This window comes from Clavelina lepadiformis, chromosome 8, assembly GCF_947623445.1.
Source record: "Clavelina lepadiformis chromosome 8, kaClaLepa1.1, whole genome shotgun sequence".
In the NCBI taxonomy this organism is placed as follows: domain Eukaryota; kingdom Metazoa; phylum Chordata; class Ascidiacea; order Aplousobranchia; family Clavelinidae; genus Clavelina; species Clavelina lepadiformis.
This window is the reverse complement of record NC_135247.1, coordinates 5,417,682-5,436,970: the sequence shown is the minus strand read 5'-3', so window position 1 is coordinate 5,436,970 and position 19,289 is coordinate 5,417,682. Positions and strand designations below refer to the sequence as shown.

The following is a 19,289-nucleotide window of genomic DNA, read 5'->3' as shown; positions in this document are numbered from 1 at the left end:
TCAGTGATGCTTGTAAATATAAGCAATTTTGCTGAATTCCTGGGTTGGTTTGGTATTGTACTCTTCTCAGTTGGACAAAGGCAAGTCCATGCTCAGCCTAACCTTGGTAATGATTTCTCATTGGCCAAACCCCAGTCAAGAAGCTTGTCAATCAGCAATGACTTAATAACCTCGTTGCCTGGACTGGAGACTCCTGCGAATTTTAAACAATACTCTGGTTACATCTCAGTTGACCCCGATAAAAACTCGAGATTGTTTTATTGGTATGTGGAATCACAGAACAACCCTCGTAAAGATCCTGTTATCTTGTGGTTAAATGGAGGCCCAGGATGTTCTTCAGTTGCTGACTTGCTTGGAGAACTTGGACCGTTTTACGTTCAATCTGATTCTACGTTAGCAGTAAACAAATACAGCTGGAATAGGATAGCGAATGTGCTTTTTCTTGAGATGCCTGCTGGTGTTGGATTTTCAAAGTCAGATCCGATCGAACACAATGACGATAAAACCACCAATAATTCTTTAACGTTTCTCGTCGAGTTTTTTAAACTGTAAGACCACTATCTCAAGTAGTTAAAGAAAGTTAATGAAATGGTTTACTACAAATCAATTTCCAGTCTCTTTTTGGTATCATAGCCATCCTTTGCAGTTTTTTTTTGTAATAACAGATACCCTCATCTGAAGTCATTGCCATTTTGGATAACTGGAGAGTCATATGCCGGGCATTACATACCAATACTGGCTACCAAAGTTCTTCAGCATAATGATAAACTTCACTTTGGCGAAGAGAGAATCAATTTGCAGGGATTGATGCTGGGTAGGATCTGGATAATAATTTAATCAGTTACAGAACCTAATATTTGTTATGAGTTGTGCACTTTTCCTGCAGCCAGTTGTTTTTTTTACAGTATTATATGTAAAAATCAAGCGATTATTATAAATCAGCATGGTAACTGATTGTGGTAGGCATTGGATTAATAGTCGTATGCCTCTCAACAGATAACCCACTTACGGATTTCCAAATTGATGCTGGTGGAACGGTAGATTCAGCATATTCCCGTCAACTCATATCTGAAGAAACACACAAGGCTTTACGCGATTTTTGTAACTATACTTTTCCAGGGTTATCGCAAAATAGATCCACCCTGAATGCTGAAAAATGCTTGCTCTATGAGGCAAAAGTGTCTCAAGAGATGGGAAATATAAATAAGTACAACATATACGTTGATGTTTGCCTCAATAAATCAGAAAATCATTTCCCATCTAAAAATGACAACATCGAGTCACCATACTTTGCATGCCAAGAAAATTACATCATTAATTATCTCAATAGACCTGATGTGCAGGTTAGTTACTTAGGAAATTTTATGTCACCCACAATGCAAATACGTTTTCATGTAGTGTCGACTGTGTCGTGGCGTTTTATAGGTGCTGTGTTTTTCAGAAAGCGATTCATGCTGAAAGTACTGATTGGACCGTTTGCAGTGGTTATGTGCAGTCAAAGTATTCCAAACAAGACTTTTTGGCATCGATGATTCCTTATTACAAAAATAATCTTCTAAAACATGGATTGAAAATCCTCATATTTTCTGGGGATGTTGATTCCCTTGTACCTCCAACAAGTGTGTAAACGGTAGAGAAAGATTTCGTTGGCGTTAAGTGGCGTTCTATAGCAGTTTCATGTTGGATGGACATATATGTTAGCAGACCGAAGTATAGTATTGAGTTTATCTTTGGAAAGTTACTGAGTTTTTACTTGCATTAGGTACTCGTCGTTGGCTGCCACTACTTGGCTTGAAAGTGAAAGAAACTTGGAAGCCGTGGCTGGATTCAAACCACCAGGTTTGACGAATAGCATCGACAAATGTTTATCATTTATAGGGTGTGATGTCAAATTTATTATGCACCATTGAAATGCTTTGTATACTTATTTTGTGTTTTGCAGGTTGGGGGATATGCAGTCGTTTATAAAGGCCTTACTTTTACAACTGTGCGTAACGCGGGACATGAAGCCGCCACGTACCAGTCACTGAGGGCATATGACGTCTTCTCGCGATTTCTCTTCACGGGATCGCTGTCGAGTCCGCAGCACTAACTTGACTGATTTTTATATCTCAGGAAACCTTTGGAAATGATTTTTGCTCTAATTGCTTCAAAGCACTTAACTTTTATTTTCATCTTCCATAAACCTAATGTTGATCGTAGAAAATTTGCCGCATTTCTTTGTGTATATGTGCCTGAGTGTGTTACTCACATGTTGTCGGTATTTTACTGCAAACTGTGCAAATAATATGCCGCCTTTGGAATTACAATATACTTAATTAATTTTTGTGCTATTCTATTTATTTCTTTGTTAAATGTAGCGGCTCTAGGTGTCGCTAAAGAGTTTGTTTTGCGCACCAGTAGTGGAGAGAAAAAGGTCGCCCAATGGTGGCATATTATACATTTTCCCGCCTAAAGTAAGTTGTTTTCGACTAAGCCGATTTTCTGAATGAGTAGTAACTTATTTATAAACCATAAAAGTTGATTTCCTGTTTCTTTCGTTTCGTTGATTCCTTTCGTTTACCGGACGTTTATTTGATTTTTGTTGTCTTTCTTACACAACGCGCCCGGATCCATTGTAATTAACCAAAGAAAGGATGATAGACATGCGCTTTATCTTTGTTCGTCACACTATGTGCTAGTTTTGTTTCCTGCATCGAGACATTGTATTGTAGAGAGACTATTGCGTATGAACAAGACTCAACTACTCAATTGCCAAAACGTCTCGGCAGTGCGTACTTTATGCATCGATGCACGGAGCTTATTAATAAACAATCATTGACATTCGTGTCTGACATTCCGAACAGTTAAGGATGCTACTTCAAGTTAAGCAAAAAGTAATCATTTTGACATAGTAATTAAGTCCTTACATTCTTTCACTGATCAAGCCCAGCAAAACTTATCGCCAAGCAAACAAGATTGTCCGCTGTAAGATGTGTGGCGGCTTGGCTGGCTTTTGTAAAATCATTACGCCATTCTTAGAAATGTGTTTTCCAGAACAATTGGAGTTTTTAAACTTTCAGTTCCGCCACACCATTCTTAGGAAAGTGTTTTCCAGCTAGTAATTGGAGTTTATAAAACTTGCCTTTTCAAAACACTGCAATTATCGTTGGTATATTTTGAAAACTTGCTCTGAATAACTTCGTGTGAAAACTCCTTTTAGTACTTTACCAGGCTTGTTCCAAGAAACTATTTCTAGCTTTAACTGAATATAATTTGCATTGCAAACGCACTGTTTTTCACGCCCACACGCCTTGAAATGCTCATGCCTTTTTTTGTCATATATTTCCGCCACAGATGAATGATCGTTGTCTGTCGTCCATGATTGCTGGGTCACAGTTGAATTCGTGTCTGTACCGACTTTGCACTTGAATAACCTATGCCAGGTTTAGCTAATTAAACGGCTCACAAAATACATTCGATAAAATCGAAGTCGGTATAATGGGCCACGCCTGCAACCGTCGTTTGACTATGAAGCTCATAAAATAAGACTGCACTGTAAAATTAACGACCACACCTCAGCTTATAGCTAAAATGAAGCGTGAATAAGCGTTGGCGCATGCAGCTCAATTTTAATTACATTTTCTAGGCTATGATTTCAGTCAATTTCGTTACACCTAATTTAATAAGCTAGTTGTTGAAACCGCAGCGCAAACTGGATCTGTGAAAGTAAAGTAATAAACTATAACTGCTGCAAACATATAGGTTATTTAAACGTTTTCTTTGTCTCTGATCAGTTTCAATTTAACTATCTGTGATTTCATGCAACTGCGTATGCATAAAAGCAATACTTTTCTACGCAGAGAGGAATGTTTTCTTACATTCCTTACTTAGTTACTTATTCTTATTTGCAGTAAATGTCGACTATCTGTAAGTTGATTTGCTACCTGTAGTAAAAGTCATGATGTTAACCCTATCTACACTATGTTGTGGCTGTTCCTGCATACAGTCACAGCAAAACGTGGCGTAGCCTACAGTTGCACTTTTGCTGTAGAAACTTGAAATTTCGTGAGTTTTCCTAAAAAAGGTTCAGTTATCTTTCCACGTTTGTTTTATAAAATTTGATTTTGTAATTTTTGAAATACTGTCATATTTTTATAATTTTGCTCTCTCTCCGCATTGAAGCGTATCGTTTTCGTTTACTCATTTACAAACAACTAACTTGTCTTTGTGTTCTCTTCTCTCGGTCAGCTTGTTTTCTGCACAGCGGAGCGCGGCGTAACAAGAAAAACTTCTAGAAATGTATCACTTGTAGAAATACTTAATTTACACCAAATGCACTTTCTTTAGTTTTACAATTATGATGTATGCAGGAAGCCAGATAGTTTTGCTACTAACCTGTACAAATCCGATCAGTTTACGACTTATAGTTTTTGAGTAATTAACGATTGAAAATATGTGTGCACTGTCAGCCACACCTAGTTAAAATAGTAACGTCGCGCACCCGGTTTAGATAAGGTTAAATTTAATCCATTCAAATCAGAGTGATTTTAGTAAATTAAAACAAGTTCAAGAAAAATCATACACGTTTTACTAAATTATTTTAATTTGGGATGCTAAATAAAAAAGTATAAAAATTAAAATAGTTTTCAACAAATTAAAAAATTAATATAAACTCAAATCAATTCCAATAAATTTATGTAAGAAATAACGTCAATAAAAATCAAAAGAAATACATTTACAAAATTCAAAAAATTGTATACAAAGTCAAAAACATTCATACGAATTTAAGTGAATTTCAATAATTCCATACAAATTGAAAGCATTTTATGCAATATAAAAATATCTTAAAACTTCAAATATATGTGTTCGGGTTAATTTAAATTTAATTACATTTATATAAACTAAAGTTGCACTAAATATAAGACAGATAACCGGGCCGATTAGTCAAACATATTTGGTAGAATCAACCGATACAAATTAATCGATTTCCAATTATAACTAAATTATATTAATTATTAATCCAATTATAACTAAGCCTAAATGAAGTCAGTTTGTTATGGAAATAATTTAAAACATATATACTAGGTAAATTTTAAAATTTTTATATAAATTATTGACGATTTTCATAAACTTATTGAAATTTACCAAAATTCGTCTGAATGTATTTGACTTGTAAAATCGGTTGGCTATTTGACTTTGTATAAATATCAAAGTTTTAGTTGATCGTAGTCTACAACAAAAACATTTGCACCAAAAACCCAGCAAATTCGCAAAGTTAAGAATGTTTCTCTGCTTTGTGTAAATTTTTGTGTTAACTTCGTCACAACTCAAACGAGATTTAAAAAAGAAAACACTGTAAAAGAAATGTTATAAGCATGATGAAAAATCGTCCTGGAATGTCCTTTCATGATGGTTATTAGATCACAGTTGAATAGTTCTGCACTGAATCATCCGGAAAAGCTTGTTTTCGTAGATTTTTGGCTCAATTACTTCAAGAGAAAGTTAAAAATCTCGTATTTTATAACATTGTTCGAAGTGATACCACCTCATTTGCATACCGCAGAGAGACTCATTTTATGCTTGTTACCTCTGATAACTACCGTTTCAGAGCTCATCTATGTAAGCTACAGACTTTAACAACTTACTATATCAGCAAATTATTTCTGACCTTGGACGGTAAGGTTGTCTTGTGGGTTGGGTTTCGACAGCAGTGCGTGACTTCTCTTTGATATTCGAAAGGGAAACATTTGATGAGGTAAAGGGAATATCAGCACCGTTGGCAACACTTTTTGATGTTTCTTTCTGCATGTAACGTAAAATGAATAAACGTTCAGAAACGCAATTGCCTTTTAATGGGACAAGCCAATTATTCCTGAACTCTGCAACTGACCGTATCGATGTCGATCTGTCGCACTTGTAATTTGAATGGTCAATGTAAACCTAATTTACATGTCGTAAATTACGTAACGAAAAGGTCAATCTAAGTTACATGACCCATTGCGAAAATCGCTTCATACCGTATTCAATGATTTTTATCATGGAACGTACATAGGCAATTATACGTAAGTATTATTAAAAAATTCGATCACGTTTTCTTGTTTTGGTTTCATATTCCGATTGCTTAAGTTGCTGCACTCGTGGTAGTTATAACTATATAACATTATAGAACATTATAATGATATTCGCAAAACTGCATCCAAGAAACTCGACATTTTTTCCTTTGAAATTGTAGAACATTTTCGTCATGGTTCTGACGTACTACTTCTTTGTTGCGCTTCCAAAATAACTAAAAACAAAACCAAACCAACAAATTTTTCATCTTTGTAAAATACAACACAAAGAATTACTGGTCGCTGCAAGATGGATTACCAAATATGGAAACAAATATCAGTTTTTGACTCTAGGCAACAGGAATCAGTGATGCTGCAATACATTTGAAACAAAACGTCTTGGCATAAACGAGGCGGCGCAGTGTAATTGACCTGAAGTGATCTTCAAGCATATCAGTCAGGCAAATCACACTTTACGGTCGCTGAACTACGTCGTAAATGAAATATTGTTTATCAAGACGAGTTAAGCTGTTCCTGAACAGATAATAAGACATATTTATAGAGCAAATACTGCAACAAATGGCTTCCTCATCAAGCTGTGAATAACAAAAAAATAGGAGTATTTTCCTTGATCGGAGTTTAATTGATTTGTAAGTTTTTTTATTGACAACTGTGAATAAATGCTCGCTTTCTATTGCAGTGTCACACTGTCGAGGTTTATTAGATTTTCAAATTTAACGTTTTCAGCGAGTTATGATTTCGATAAGTCAATTATTGCACATGTTTTCACCTGAACTTGATTTAAGAATATTACCGAGTACCATCGCAATTGTGTTCATGCTGTGTATGACAAACGAGTGAATAAAGGTGCCAACGCTTGTACTGGAATGTCTGTTAAATGGTCAATAGTTTAAATATTTTGACCTTAGCGAATCACTCCCAATGTGTGACCAAATTGGGCGTTTGACAAATTTATTTGCCAGGTTACTTGTGCAAGCGTGGTGTTATCTGGGTAAATGTTGTGGTGTGGTATCTACCAGCAACACGTGTGGAGGCATATGCTGTGGTTACTTCATGTTTGTTGCTAAAAATTAGCCAAAGCTGGTTTAAGATCGCTATATTTCGGTTTTTTCGGAGTTTTGCTTGCAATTATGTTGTTTAATAAACCATAAAATTGGAGAGATTTTGCGCTTATGTCACAGGTGTTGGCTGTCGCAGGGAGTATTTTTTAAACATCGTTTGTCTAATACGGAAGATTATTTCTGTGTGTAAGTGTGTCAGTGATTTGCCAATATTTCTTTTGAAAAGTTCCTTTTTTTGTAACGTCGAAAAGTTTTGTCCAACGCACGATTGCTACTGCGCGTAAGTTAACAATCTAACAGGCTTTTCGAAACCGAAAAAAGCAGTAGGCTATATGGTTGCAAGAAAAAGCTTTTTGTCCAGAATCTAAGTTTATTGAGCATATAGAGAGCGCGAAGATACACGGTTCAGTTTCGATAACATTGCTGAGTTTGTTTTTTGATAACGTTGTTATACAGACTATCATATTCCTCCTTGACTGTAGGGAGATCCTAAATAAAACTAGAAGTTGAATTTAACCAATACGAAGAAGAACGTTTTTTTTTAACTTCAGAATCTTATCTGGTGTGTAAACATATAACGGTGTGTACGTAAACCGTTCAAACAACATAGCTTGTTGTTATGAGAGGGCCAGCAATACTGGAAAATCACTGACATTTACCGCGTTTATATTTTCAGCCACAAACTCCATGTGTTTTCGGGATACATTGGCAAAAGGGCTAGGGTTGTCACGGTTGGCGGTCCAATTCTTAAACGCGGCGTGAATATTATAAACGTGGACCGTTTTACGTTCAACAAATGCATCCCCCTGAACCTCTGAACAATGAAGCAATCTCCTTGCTTCCAAGTATATCTTTCCCTCCCCAAAATGGGGCAGCAGGGAACCTGATATCTGATGACTAATGAGATCTGCTTTGACATGCTTTATGCTTTCATGAACAAGGTAAATTTTCTCATCGTGGTCGAGTAATATGTTCCATGACTGCACGAAAAAGCTGTGATAGGCAGTGAAGAAAAATAATTTTGTGTAGATACATAGCAACTACACTTTACTGTTAAATTACACAGATCTTTAGGCATGGGCGCATATAATCAATTTTAACTTCAGTTTTACGATGTTGGTCTATTTTCTACATTTTATTCAGATAAAATCCGACCATGGTATTTAAAGTGTAAACAGAACCAATGTATGGATGCACTCTAATACAGTTGTACGTATGAAGATGAATTGTTGATCTCTTCAAGATTTCGTAAAACTTTTCTGTACCAGTCCGTCAAGGTTTACCACCTCAAGGGTTTGATATCATTGCGTATACGTAAAGGCATTGTTCCGCAAACATATGCCTACCCACTACAGCATAAGCAAATGCTGAGCGTGCTCAAATGCTCAAAATGTGCTGAGCCGAACCTTCCAAGTCTGCTTGGTTTAAAAACAAAGTTGTTTGCTTTGTGATATGTTTTGATCTTGACTTTTAGAACTCAGAGTTTATTTTTGACTTGAGCAGGTTTCAACGAATGTGTTGCTTTGTGGTCGTCAGCGGAGAAGGATGGTGTCTCTGCAAGCTCGGAACGGATCATCAACATCGTGGGGAGCGTTTGGAAAACACCTGACCGGATGCTTTTACGACTGATGTCACTGTGAGGGAAGGGCGATGTGAACCTCCGCTGCATGATTGCCAGATATCGAGGTGTACTTGACTCAAACAGATTTTGCGTGTCTTTCTTTAATGAAGCAATTTCGACAAGATGAATTTATCAACACGTACAATCGTACATACGTCGTTATTGCACAGACATAAAATCTAACTAAATAAAAGTAATGAATGGACGGAAAACGACTAGAAACAGCTGGTTATAAAAAATAAGAAATATAGTTAACGGAGGGAACGTAAAGTGTTCGACGAAGAGAAGGGTGAAGGGTGAAATGCGCTATAGAGTCGTGCTTCTTTGTACCACAGCTTCTCCCACGCGGCAAACTTAATTTATCGCTTTTGTTGTTCCCGACCAATCACCTGTGTCTGGGCAAACAAACAATAATTTTGCTTAATCGTTTGTTGTAATGGTTTGTTGATGCTTAGAAGATGTTTATGAGTGAAAAGTTAACTTTTTGTTGTACTAGCCCTTTTCAAACGTTTTCTGTAGAAACATGATTAATCTTGATCATAGCCGACAACAGGAACGTCTTTTTCCAAAGCTTATCTCAAGTTATAACACAAGTAAAGCAGCAAACCCTGGTCACGCAGCAATGAAATTATTTGCTTACTCTGTGAAAACTGTAACAATAACTTTCTCACAACATAAACCAAGATTTACAGCAAAATACAGGGCGCAGTGAATGATGTGATTAAAAGTTAATGCAAAATTGTTTGGAATGCCGCTGCATTGTTAAAAAATCACAGTCAAATAGTTCTGCATTGACTCACCAGAGTGTTTTTACGAAAATTACATTGTCTGTAACATTGTCCGAAGAGATACCGCTTTTATATTTGCATACAACATAATACTCGTATCGGGATATACAGTATCTTCACAATTGGTAACCTGAGATACACTTTTAACCGTTTCGGGGCTCCTTCTCCATAGGCTATACTTACCAGCAAATCATTTCTGACCTTGGGCAGAAAGGTTGATTTAATTTCAACCGCAGTATACGTGACTCTTTGCGGCATTTGAAAGGGAAACATTGAATGAGATAAGAAAAATATTCCACGTTTGCAGCTCGATGTATTCAGACATTTTTTTATTTCTTCCTGGATAACGTGAACTAAACGTTCAAAGGTACTTGAGGTTCAAAAGGTATGGCGGATCTCGAAAATCACCGTACCATCGAGACGTTAAACGTGTTGGCAGGATTTTTAATACATATAGGTATCGATTTAATTACAAAAAAATGTCCAAAAATTTCATCGCGTTGCTTGGTTTCTTATTCCGTTTGCTTAATTTGCTGCACACGTTGAAGTTAGGTGATATCTGCGAAAATGCGTCGAAGTAACTCGTCATTTTCCTTTGAAATTGTCTGCATAACATTTTCTAAATGCAACTGAGATATGATGGCGTTTGTAACGCTCTGGAAATAAATTTAATTAAAGAAAAATTTTTACAAAACAAATTTAGAGCATTTTTCGACTTTTGTACAGTACGTAGCAACAAAATAAATTACTGTTCGCTGCAAGATGGATTACCAAATATGGAAACAATAATCACTTTTTGACTCTAAGCAACAGGAATCAATGATGCTGCAATACATTTGAAACAATACGTCTTGGCATAAACGAGGCGGCGCAGTGTAATTGACCTGAAGTGATCTTCAAGCATATCAGTCAAGCAAATTGCTCTCCACGGTCGTTGACCCAAGTCGTGAATGACATATCCTTTGTCAAGACGAGTTAAGCCGTTAATAAAAATAATAAACAAAGCACCAGATTGCTTTTTTAAGTTTATGAATAAATCAAACTGAAGCACTTTCATTGTCTTTACGGTGAGTGCTGTATTTCTACGAGCAGAAGCCGCTGCTACTATTCTTTATTTTTGATCATTTTGCATGGCTTCTACTTTTTAATTCGATCTGACCAAAAAGGTTACTTATGGCGGAAGCTCGTGCGTGTGAGCGACTGTCAATGGAGTTATACTTAGCATCATTCGTAGCGGCTTTTATTCTACGAAATATGGTATATACTTGATTTGTTTCATTTACAGACAAATGTAAACACATGCTACTTTTCTATAGCACTGACTATACCTATACCTTCTAAAACTACCGAGTTTAATTCAATTTTCAAACTTTGAATTTTCCGTCATGTCAGAAAAACGATATTTATTGCACATATTTTCAATCGAAATTAATTCAGAAGAATATTATCAGACATCTACATGCAATATTGCGCTCATCGTGTATACAACAAACAATAACAATCAATAACGACACCAAAGTTATCTTGAAGTCTTTAATTCGTTGATGCACTAAAAGGCATTCAATTAGTAAAGAAATGCAACTTGAGTTTTTGATAAAGGCGGATAAACAAGATACAGAAAGGATTTGAAACTTTAAACATTGGCATGGAAACGAATTGCATCCTTTACCAGGGAAGATTTGCAGTTAAACGAGCTTACTACGTTAGCATTATCTTAATTAATTGGTAAGTGAATCACTCACGTGCTGTACTTGAATGTCTGTTAAATACTGATTAGTTTGAATACATTTTGGCACTATATGCAAAGTATTTCGTCCTTTTTGAAACACTACCAATGCATAGCAATCCCCTACGGACACTGCTGTCCAATAAAGCGCTTGATAGACAATTCATTTGTCGAGTGTTTCTTATCTTGATGAATGCTGTTGTGTGGTTTTGACCCACGCGTGTGGCCACATATGCTTCACAGTCACTTTATGTAGGTAGTTCAAAGTACGCTAACACTGGGCTATGATCAGAAATATTTCGTGTCTCCGTCAGAGTTTTGCTAGCAATCACGTTCAATCCGCGATAGAATATGTGGTCCACGATTGCCCTTCTGTTTCTGAGTGTGGAAGGGTGGTCCATGCTGGAGTTGAAATGCAGGGCACATTTCAAACCCAACGTTTCGCGCATAATTTCCAGTTCTGACTCAAATGGGTTCAAATTGAAATCGCCCATGACAATGACAGGATCACTGGCATTTAACGTGTTTACTTTTTCAGCGACAAACTCCATGTGTTTTCGGGATACATTGGCAAAAGGGCTAGGGTTGTCATCGTTGGCGGTCCAATTCTTAAACACGGCGTGAATATTAAAAACGTGGACCGTTTTGCTTTCGACACGTACATCCACCTGAACCACTGAATAATGAGGCAATCTCCCCGCATCGTCTTCGGGAAGAATATTAGCTTCGTGATAAGTTACATTCATCTCGGTTAAAATTCCGACTCCTAAATTGGAGTCCAAAGGAGGAACACCGTGGTAAGATGTCAAAGCTCCCCTCGAAAAGCCCTCCAAATATCCCAGTATATCTTTCCCTCCCCAAAATGGTGGCAGGGCATCTGACTCCTGAAAACCAATCAGGTCTGCCTTGACATGCTTGAGTGTTTCCCGTAAGCATGGTAAATTGTCTCTTCCGTTCATGTCGTGGCCAAGCAATACGTTCCATGATAACACGGAGAAAGTTCTTGAGTTGAAACTAATTTCACGGCTTTTAGCGTAGTTGAGAATTTCAGATAGCGGCTCCTTGTGTGTTGTAAAGCATTGATTAGGGGTATAAGTTGGTCCCACGACGAGTCCCACAGCTAAGCAAAATATTGTCAAGAAACTGAGGGTTACAGGCCGTTTGTAAGGCTCGATTTTGCGCTGGACACATCCAATGCAGGACGACGGGCCCTTTAGGTTGCTGGGTTCCTCTTTGTTGTCTTTGATTTCTTTCAGTGACCACCCAGTGAGCAAGAATGCGAACAATGATAAGGAGGCGATGGCAAGTTGGGTTGATAAAATGATATCCATTCTTCCGAGGAATACCGAAAGGATTTGGGGGTTGATGAACATAACATAGAATAGATAAAAACAAAAGAAAGCGCAAGCGCCTGTGAAAGCAACTGCGCCTGGCAGTATTGTTAAGCACGTGCTTGTTGCCTGAGCAGTAAATTTGGCGATGATTGTAACTGCGTGGAAGTTGGTGGTAAGCATAAAAGGCAAAATAACACAGAGCATGCTGGCTCCCGCAAGTCTCAATGACGAAGTCGTCCCTCCCACAAGAAAATATACTGAAGTTGCGGCTGCACCAACGATTATCGTTATTATAACCGTCTGAAACACCATCTTCCAAGTCACCTGAAGGCATGGAAAAGAGGAAAATTAGAAACCGACCTAAGATATTTAACTCTAAATTATAAACAGCATTAAAATAATACAGCTTATTTTGCAAGGTAGGTGTAACTTAGGCACGACCGTTTATTTTACACACCGTCAATTATTACAATTTAATCAAAAGTTAGGCGGCTATGTAGCTTACATGTCTTGCCAATTTTGTTGTGTGCGGTGCTTTATTGCTCTTTACTTTCTCCCAAGATGGCGGTTGAAACGCTGATATGACCACGCCGACAGCATAGAAAACAAGTATGAGAGCCACAAACGGGTCTGGTGACACTCCTGACCAACGACATAACAAAACTGGTGTACTAAAGACCCAAAGAAAGAGCGCCAATAATGTTCCGATGCTCAGTCCATGGATTATTCCACAAAACCATAACACGACGTATTGCTTTGTACTTATGAGCAGCGGTGTCGCTTTTCTCGATGTTATTGGCGTAGGGGTGCTTTTGATGTCATTTGGCGATTGTCTTATTATTGACTCTTCGTTTCTCGAGTCGTGCATCAGGAGTGGAGGCGAAGGATTTACGGAGTCCAAGCTATGCTGTAAATCTAACGTTTCTGTCTCGTCCTGATGACTAATTACAGTTACGTTTACTTCATTTACAACAAGACATGGCTCGGGTGAGCAATCCACACTCACAACGGTGGATGCGGTAGACTTCCTGGACGCGCTGCTTTCCAGATACTTCTTTTTCGTCAATTCCATGGCAAATCGGATGACGGCATAACTAAACACGCATAAAAGCAAGACCAACGAGGCCTCCCACGTTTCGTATAGAAGATTCACCGTAGATGCACACCATCTTATCGTCATCGATAAGGACACAGCTATTAAAAACTCGACACCAGGATGCGAGAAGGAAACTCTTTCGCTATTCATCAAATCGTTATTGCTGTCAGCCTGCAGGTAAGCTGCTGAGCCAAGAGATCGTGTCTTGTTGTTACCAAAATCAAGAGGTTCGCTTGATGCATAACAACAGCAACAATTCGTCGATCGTCGAATCATGCAGCTTTCTGGTTGAGTCAAAAGCAGCCAACAAACGACTAGTGGCATAATGAAAACCCCGACAGCCAATAACCCGGTACGTGCAGCAGGTGAAGTGGTTAACCAAGGTAATGATGCGAAGAACAAAATGAACGGAGAGAACATGGTAAACACCAAAGCAGGCGCAGGTGGAAGCTGCACCTCCCGTACGGCCTTGGAAAACAATAGGAAAGGTGAAAGTAGAAACGTGATGAGTAACCCTGCCGCTGCCGGAATATTGATACCAGTGTTGGCTGGATCGGTGAAATGCCACCAGTTTGCTTCTATGAAAGACGATAGTATTGTCCAACTTGTCAAAATAATCAATATTTTACCAACAGCGTTGCAGAATTCGGACAGTACGCTTCGGTTCTTCGGTTTAGCTTCCATCTTGACGTAATACTTATAGTAACTTTTAAATTCACTTTGGTCGTCTTTTTACTCTGGAAATAGAGGAACAGAGTTTGATCGTTGCCAATTTAATGTCATAAACATTTCATACAAAGTTTATTTCTAATTTTTTTACGCGTTGTCTGAAAGCTGACACGGCCAAGTTGAATTTACTACTATTTTATCACAGGGCAGATATTTGTGTTAGGTCATAATCGCTTTGTTATTGTTTACTTAGTTTGTGGTCAACTGAACCCAATTAGCTTGACGTGATAAGCTTGAGAAATATTTCGTCATTCTTTGTTCTTTAACCTGAACAGTTTTTAACATAATGTTTACCTATCTATTTCAAATCAAACTTGTGCTTGTGCAGAAACCCCTATAAGAGTAAATGCTGTAAATTTTGCAGTAATGACGCATTTAGCGCGAACGTTAATTTTTGCGCTTATAAAAACCCTAAACAAACTGACCGGCGCGCTATGTACCAACTTTGTTTCACCAAAAAACAGATCTAGCTCCGAGCGCGTTTTCCATTAAAACATGTCATTATGAGATCTATCACTGATATTATCTTAAGTTTAAAAGGGTTTAAGAACACCCAGAAGCAAAGTTATCTTTTCGCGCCTAGAACAGGTCTTCAACCAATTACAGTCCATGTGACCTGATCATGAATGCAGATGCCTAAAACAACCGACCGCTGTCGACCTATTATACTGCTATTACACAAAAGATTGACTAAATGCTGTATCCGTTTTGGACTCCAATTCTTCTGTTTTGGAAAAAATCGTGACAAGCAGCAAAAGTACTTCACTGTGCAGCAGATTTTCTCCATATTTTTCGTTCGTCAAACCACGTTGTTCGTGCCAAAGGTCAAATACTGCAATTGCCCTGTGCAGCTAGCGTTAACTTTGTAATACGGGAAGGGAAGGCAGCGTATCTTGCCGCCAAAATTACTTTTAAAGGCCGTATCTGTCATTTATATTAGTAGTGGTTTTCCACTTTTTGCAAAAGCGACCTTTTATATAACAGGCGCGTATACTTGACGTTGCAAGCGCTTCCAAATCGTCAAACTGCAACGTAACACGGAAATTATTAAACTCACTTAAACAAGAAAATTGATACCGGATTTTAAAACGATCGACAACCTGGCACCAATGGGTTGCTTCATAGTTTTTCTCGGTACTTGACCCAAGTAAAGTCTTTTCTGGGAACTGCATATATTACTTTCACCGATTAATTAATACACTCTGCAACAGCACAAAGTTTATAGACTATACCGTCTACTTTAATGAAGCCTCAAGGTACAGTAGCTAATCATTTTAGCCGTTTCCACGACTCTAAATCAAAAGTTTAAATAAAATGATATCATGTTTTGGATATCGCTTTCTTTGTTATACTTCTACATGTCAGGCATTGCCCGAAGCGGCCATAAATGTTTTCATTGCATAGATGGGTTGTTATCTTTCTCGTCGTTAAGAAGCGTTGTGTCCTATGATAATCCATGCCGAAAGAAAGAGATCGATTACAAGGCATTGAGCCACATTATCACGGATTTCACAATTCACCACGCTACATCGCCATCTGGATACTTTTGCTCACCTTTGCAACAGCTTTGCAAACGGGCAATCCGGTCTGCATTTAGCTGGCTTTCTGTAGAACTAATTCTCTGGCTACACCACACGCACTTATCTAACATATAGATCAGTATATTTTCCTCTTTGATCAGACAACCGCAAACAGCGATAGATTTTCCCGAAATGTGTTGACCATCTTGACTTTGGCATGCCTTAACGTGATAATTAAAGACGAGAATTTCGTCAATTGTAAAATGTCATCATTTTTCCACGTCAATACTAACTAAGCGTGACGGGACCACATATTTTCGGCAGAAATGAGAGTACATCTTTATGCGTTGCTGCAAAGCCTGTTGCGGGTCCCAACATATTTACGTCTCTCACTGGTTTCAATTACACGGGCTTAGAACATATCAACTTCAAAATGTGTTTCTTTGTAATTTGTAACAGTTGGGGCATCGTGGCGTTATACTTCGTTCTACGCAAATAAAAAAATAATTCATCCCGTGATAGGCATGTAGCCTGAGAGCTGAAAGATGAAGCATACACAAAACTCATGAGAACGTGATATTCACCGGCATAGACCAGAAATGACGTCACCATGGAATCTTTATCTCCCAATTAATAGCCTAAACGTTAACGTCCAAAGTGAAATAACTCACAACTGACGTGGTGCTTGACACGTGTACCGCTATACGGTAATCACCTAACAAAAACACACCCTGACAGTTAATCAAATAATCGTACCGTAACTAAAACAGCAAAAGAAGGGGTAGTGCATGTTTTGTCATTAGCAGCTGCATGTGCAGCTAAACCGTTGCCAATCTATCAATAGGTAGATTAGACAGGTTCAAAATCTGTGTATATTTCTCGCAACGTACTTAACCACTAATACGGTTCTGCAATCACAACACAGTAACTCGCTTTGCGGCAAATCTGAAGAATTTAATGGGCCCTAGGCTGCTAAAGTTTTTATGCATTGACCTCTTCGCAAACAATCACGGTAGATTGGGACCACCACCACGAACGGACTTTTATTGGCGGAAAAATTGACTGAAGTATAGGCAAGTATTTAGTAGGAAGACCAAATCGATTTTAATAAGGTCAAAAGTTTTCCTGCTTCACATAGATGCGAAATAACCAAGCCAAATAAAGCAAAAACTTTGCTAGCGTTACTACTAGGCCGTATCAAAACTAAGACCAGCGATTTTCAACGTCATCAATATTCTTTTTCGGTGACGTGACAATCTATATGTTCACCTTTTTGACCATAGCTATAATTATAAAATACAAAACTGACCAGTTGTTATTACAAAATTTCATCAAGGCTATTGTTGCTGTGACAGTCAATAGATGTTCTTTGCCACAACTACCTCACGGCAAGACTTAATTCTACCTTGTTATTTAAAGTAAACTATGAATTTATTTGGTATCTTTGATTTTGGTCAAGTAATCATCAACATATATCATGCTTTCATGTTTTCAACAGTTTTAGCCAACATTGTCTCACTTAACCCATTCACTGTTGTATATATGGTCCAAACCGAACAAATATTTACAATTGTCAACGGTTTCCTTCGCTTATATATATGACCAACCGCTCAGCGAAACAGCAATTCCTACATTGCTTTTGTAGGTGCCGTGTTTTCTTTTCGCTATAGTTTTCTTCACAAAAGATCAAGACAAATACCTAGTTAGCAATCGCATTAGTTTTTTGTTCTCGTTGCTCTGTTATCCTTCTGGTAAAAAACATACGCTAGGATATTTTCTACAACAGTGCTCACCCAGTTCTACCGCTGTTTAGTGCTTGTGATTTCACACCGCTGTTGCTGCTAGCTGCATTTGATTTCGGGTAGCGATACCACGTGTCGGTATGATTTCCGTATTACGAGTTGCGCGTAACCTAGCACTGAAAACAATTGTGGAGATTGCGGTATGCGCTTGTCTGCTTCATGCGGTTCAAAGTGCGCAGTCAAATACTACTGAAGAAGGCGACGATACTTCAAAAAGCTTGCGCTGCTCTTTTCTTCTGCACATATCACTCACAAATTGATAAAACCAGTTGGTGGTATACCTACCCTCTGAAAATCGGGAGCGTACATTTAACACTTATCTATGTGGTTGGAAACAAAAATTTAATCTCGGGTTAATACGTGTATTCTGTCAAGAGTGTCTTTGATGCAGACGCGACCAAAACATAAGTGGGTAATAATGTAATGTCCGAACTTGTCTGCTTGTCTAGCCTACGCTATAATAATTGTTTGTCATGGAGACAGTACCTAACCCTTATTCATCTTCTACCTACACTCACTTTTATTTTACTAACATAAGTATTAAACCGTACCTGTTCATATTTTGTCCTTGATCTAACTTGCTTATCTTCAACAATGCAGTGTCTTAAACAAATAACCTATTCGACATGGAATTGAATTAAACGGTCAATATTTTGAAAAGTTACGTTTTTCAACGTGAGTGTTGTTACCATGAAACATGAATCACTAAGCTTGTTCAATGATTTAAACTTTCTTTGAATCCTAATGTATATTTTGATTGTTTTAGATTCAACTTAACCTGAGTTCACTACAACTTCCGGGGCTATAGAAATATACTTATGCTACAGTTTTCTTAAACAATAGGCGGATGTGTTCCTATTGTGCTTAGCTTAGTCCAGCTATCAACTCCGACTGAAAGCTACAACTGCAACGCAGTAAGGCACGACCCAATTGTAGTTTAACAAGCACTACTTAAATCAGCAATCAATTTCAACGTTTATAAACAGGGATTTCCGCGTTAGTCTAAAACGGGTTGATTGCACTATTTTAACAATCTTGTGATGTTGATTGTTCTTTATAAACGTGCAAGACGATATGCGTCGTAAAGACTAAATATAGTTAAAAAAGTAAATCATTGGCACTCTCGTGCATTGCGATTTGATTAACATAGGGAAAGTGAATCTTATGACAAAATATTAATGACGTAAAATATCCCAGCATTCACTTCCGGGATATCACGCCACTGAATCAACTGCTATTAATAAAGAAAAGCTCTGCTTATTAAGAAAAACTTTGTGTACACCAACAATTGATATACGTAGACGAAGACATCTTCTGTGAGAAATTTTTACGATATTTCATTCAAGTTTCTTACCTGACACGGAACTACCCATCGAAACTTAGAAGCTAATCGCTGTAATCTTTCATCACCTGCTTTCACGCAAAGTTTTTGGAATACTGGTGAAAGTACTGTATTCTTTTCCTATGCAAGAAGGAAGTGGTGATTTTTAGTCTATCCTTTTTTGAAACTTTGTTCTCTGGGTACGCGCGAATCGTACTATAGTCTGTAATATATCTTT

The 19,289-nt window shown here is 37.8% G+C and overlaps 2 protein-coding genes across 3 annotated transcripts; one reads left to right on the top strand and one right to left on the bottom strand.

Moving 5' to 3' along the window:
• Positions 1–2: 2 nt before the first annotated feature.
• Positions 3–2,823, top strand: LOC143469643 (uncharacterized). 2 transcript variants are annotated; one of them, XR_013119169.1, is made up of 6 exons: positions 3–548; positions 666–814; positions 997–1,343; positions 1,442–1,630; positions 1,763–1,839; positions 1,943–2,003. XR_013119169.1 is itself a non-coding variant. In XM_076967400.1 (6 exons), the coding sequence occupies exons 1-6, from the start codon at positions 7–9 to the stop codon at positions 2,090–2,092; spliced, it is 1,443 nt and encodes a 480-aa protein (XP_076823515.1). In that variant the 5' UTR covers positions 3–6; the 3' UTR covers positions 2,093–2,823. The 2 variants fall into 2 exon arrangements, 1 of the variants encoding a protein (XP_076823515.1); XM_076967400.1 differs by having other exon boundaries at positions 1,442–1,619; positions 1,943–2,823.
• An 8,088-nt stretch (positions 2,824–10,911) lies between these two features.
• Positions 10,912–17,099, bottom strand: LOC143469291 (uncharacterized). Its single transcript, XM_076966931.1, has 2 exons — positions 13,089–17,099; positions 10,912–12,907 (listed from the first exon to the last, which is right to left on the bottom strand). Exons 1-2 carry the CDS (start codon positions 14,361–14,363, stop codon positions 11,498–11,500), a joined length of 2,685 nt encoding a protein of 894 aa, XP_076823046.1. The 5' UTR covers positions 14,364–17,099; the 3' UTR covers positions 10,912–11,497.
• Between the last annotated feature and the right edge of the window lie 2,190 nt (positions 17,100–19,289).

Coding starts and splice junctions, on each gene's coding strand:
- LOC143469291 (XM_076966931.1), bottom strand. CDS start 14,363: ATGGAAGCTAAACCGAAGAACCGAAGCGTACTGTCCGAATTCTGCAAC. Junction 12,908..13,088: donor CAACAAAATTGGCAAGACAT/GTAAGCTACATA, acceptor CCATGCCTTCAG/GTGACTTGGAAGATGGTGTT.
- LOC143469643 (XM_076967400.1), top strand. CDS start 7: ATGCTTGTAAATATAAGCAATTTTGCTGAATTCCTGGGTTGGTTTGGT. Junction 1,344..1,441: donor TCAATAGACCTGATGTGCAG/GTTAGTTACTTA, acceptor TGTGTTTTTCAG/AAAGCGATTCATGCTGAAAG. Junction 1,840..1,942: donor GGCTGGATTCAAACCACCAG/GTTTGACGAATA, acceptor TGTGTTTTGCAG/GTTGGGGGATATGCAGTCGT.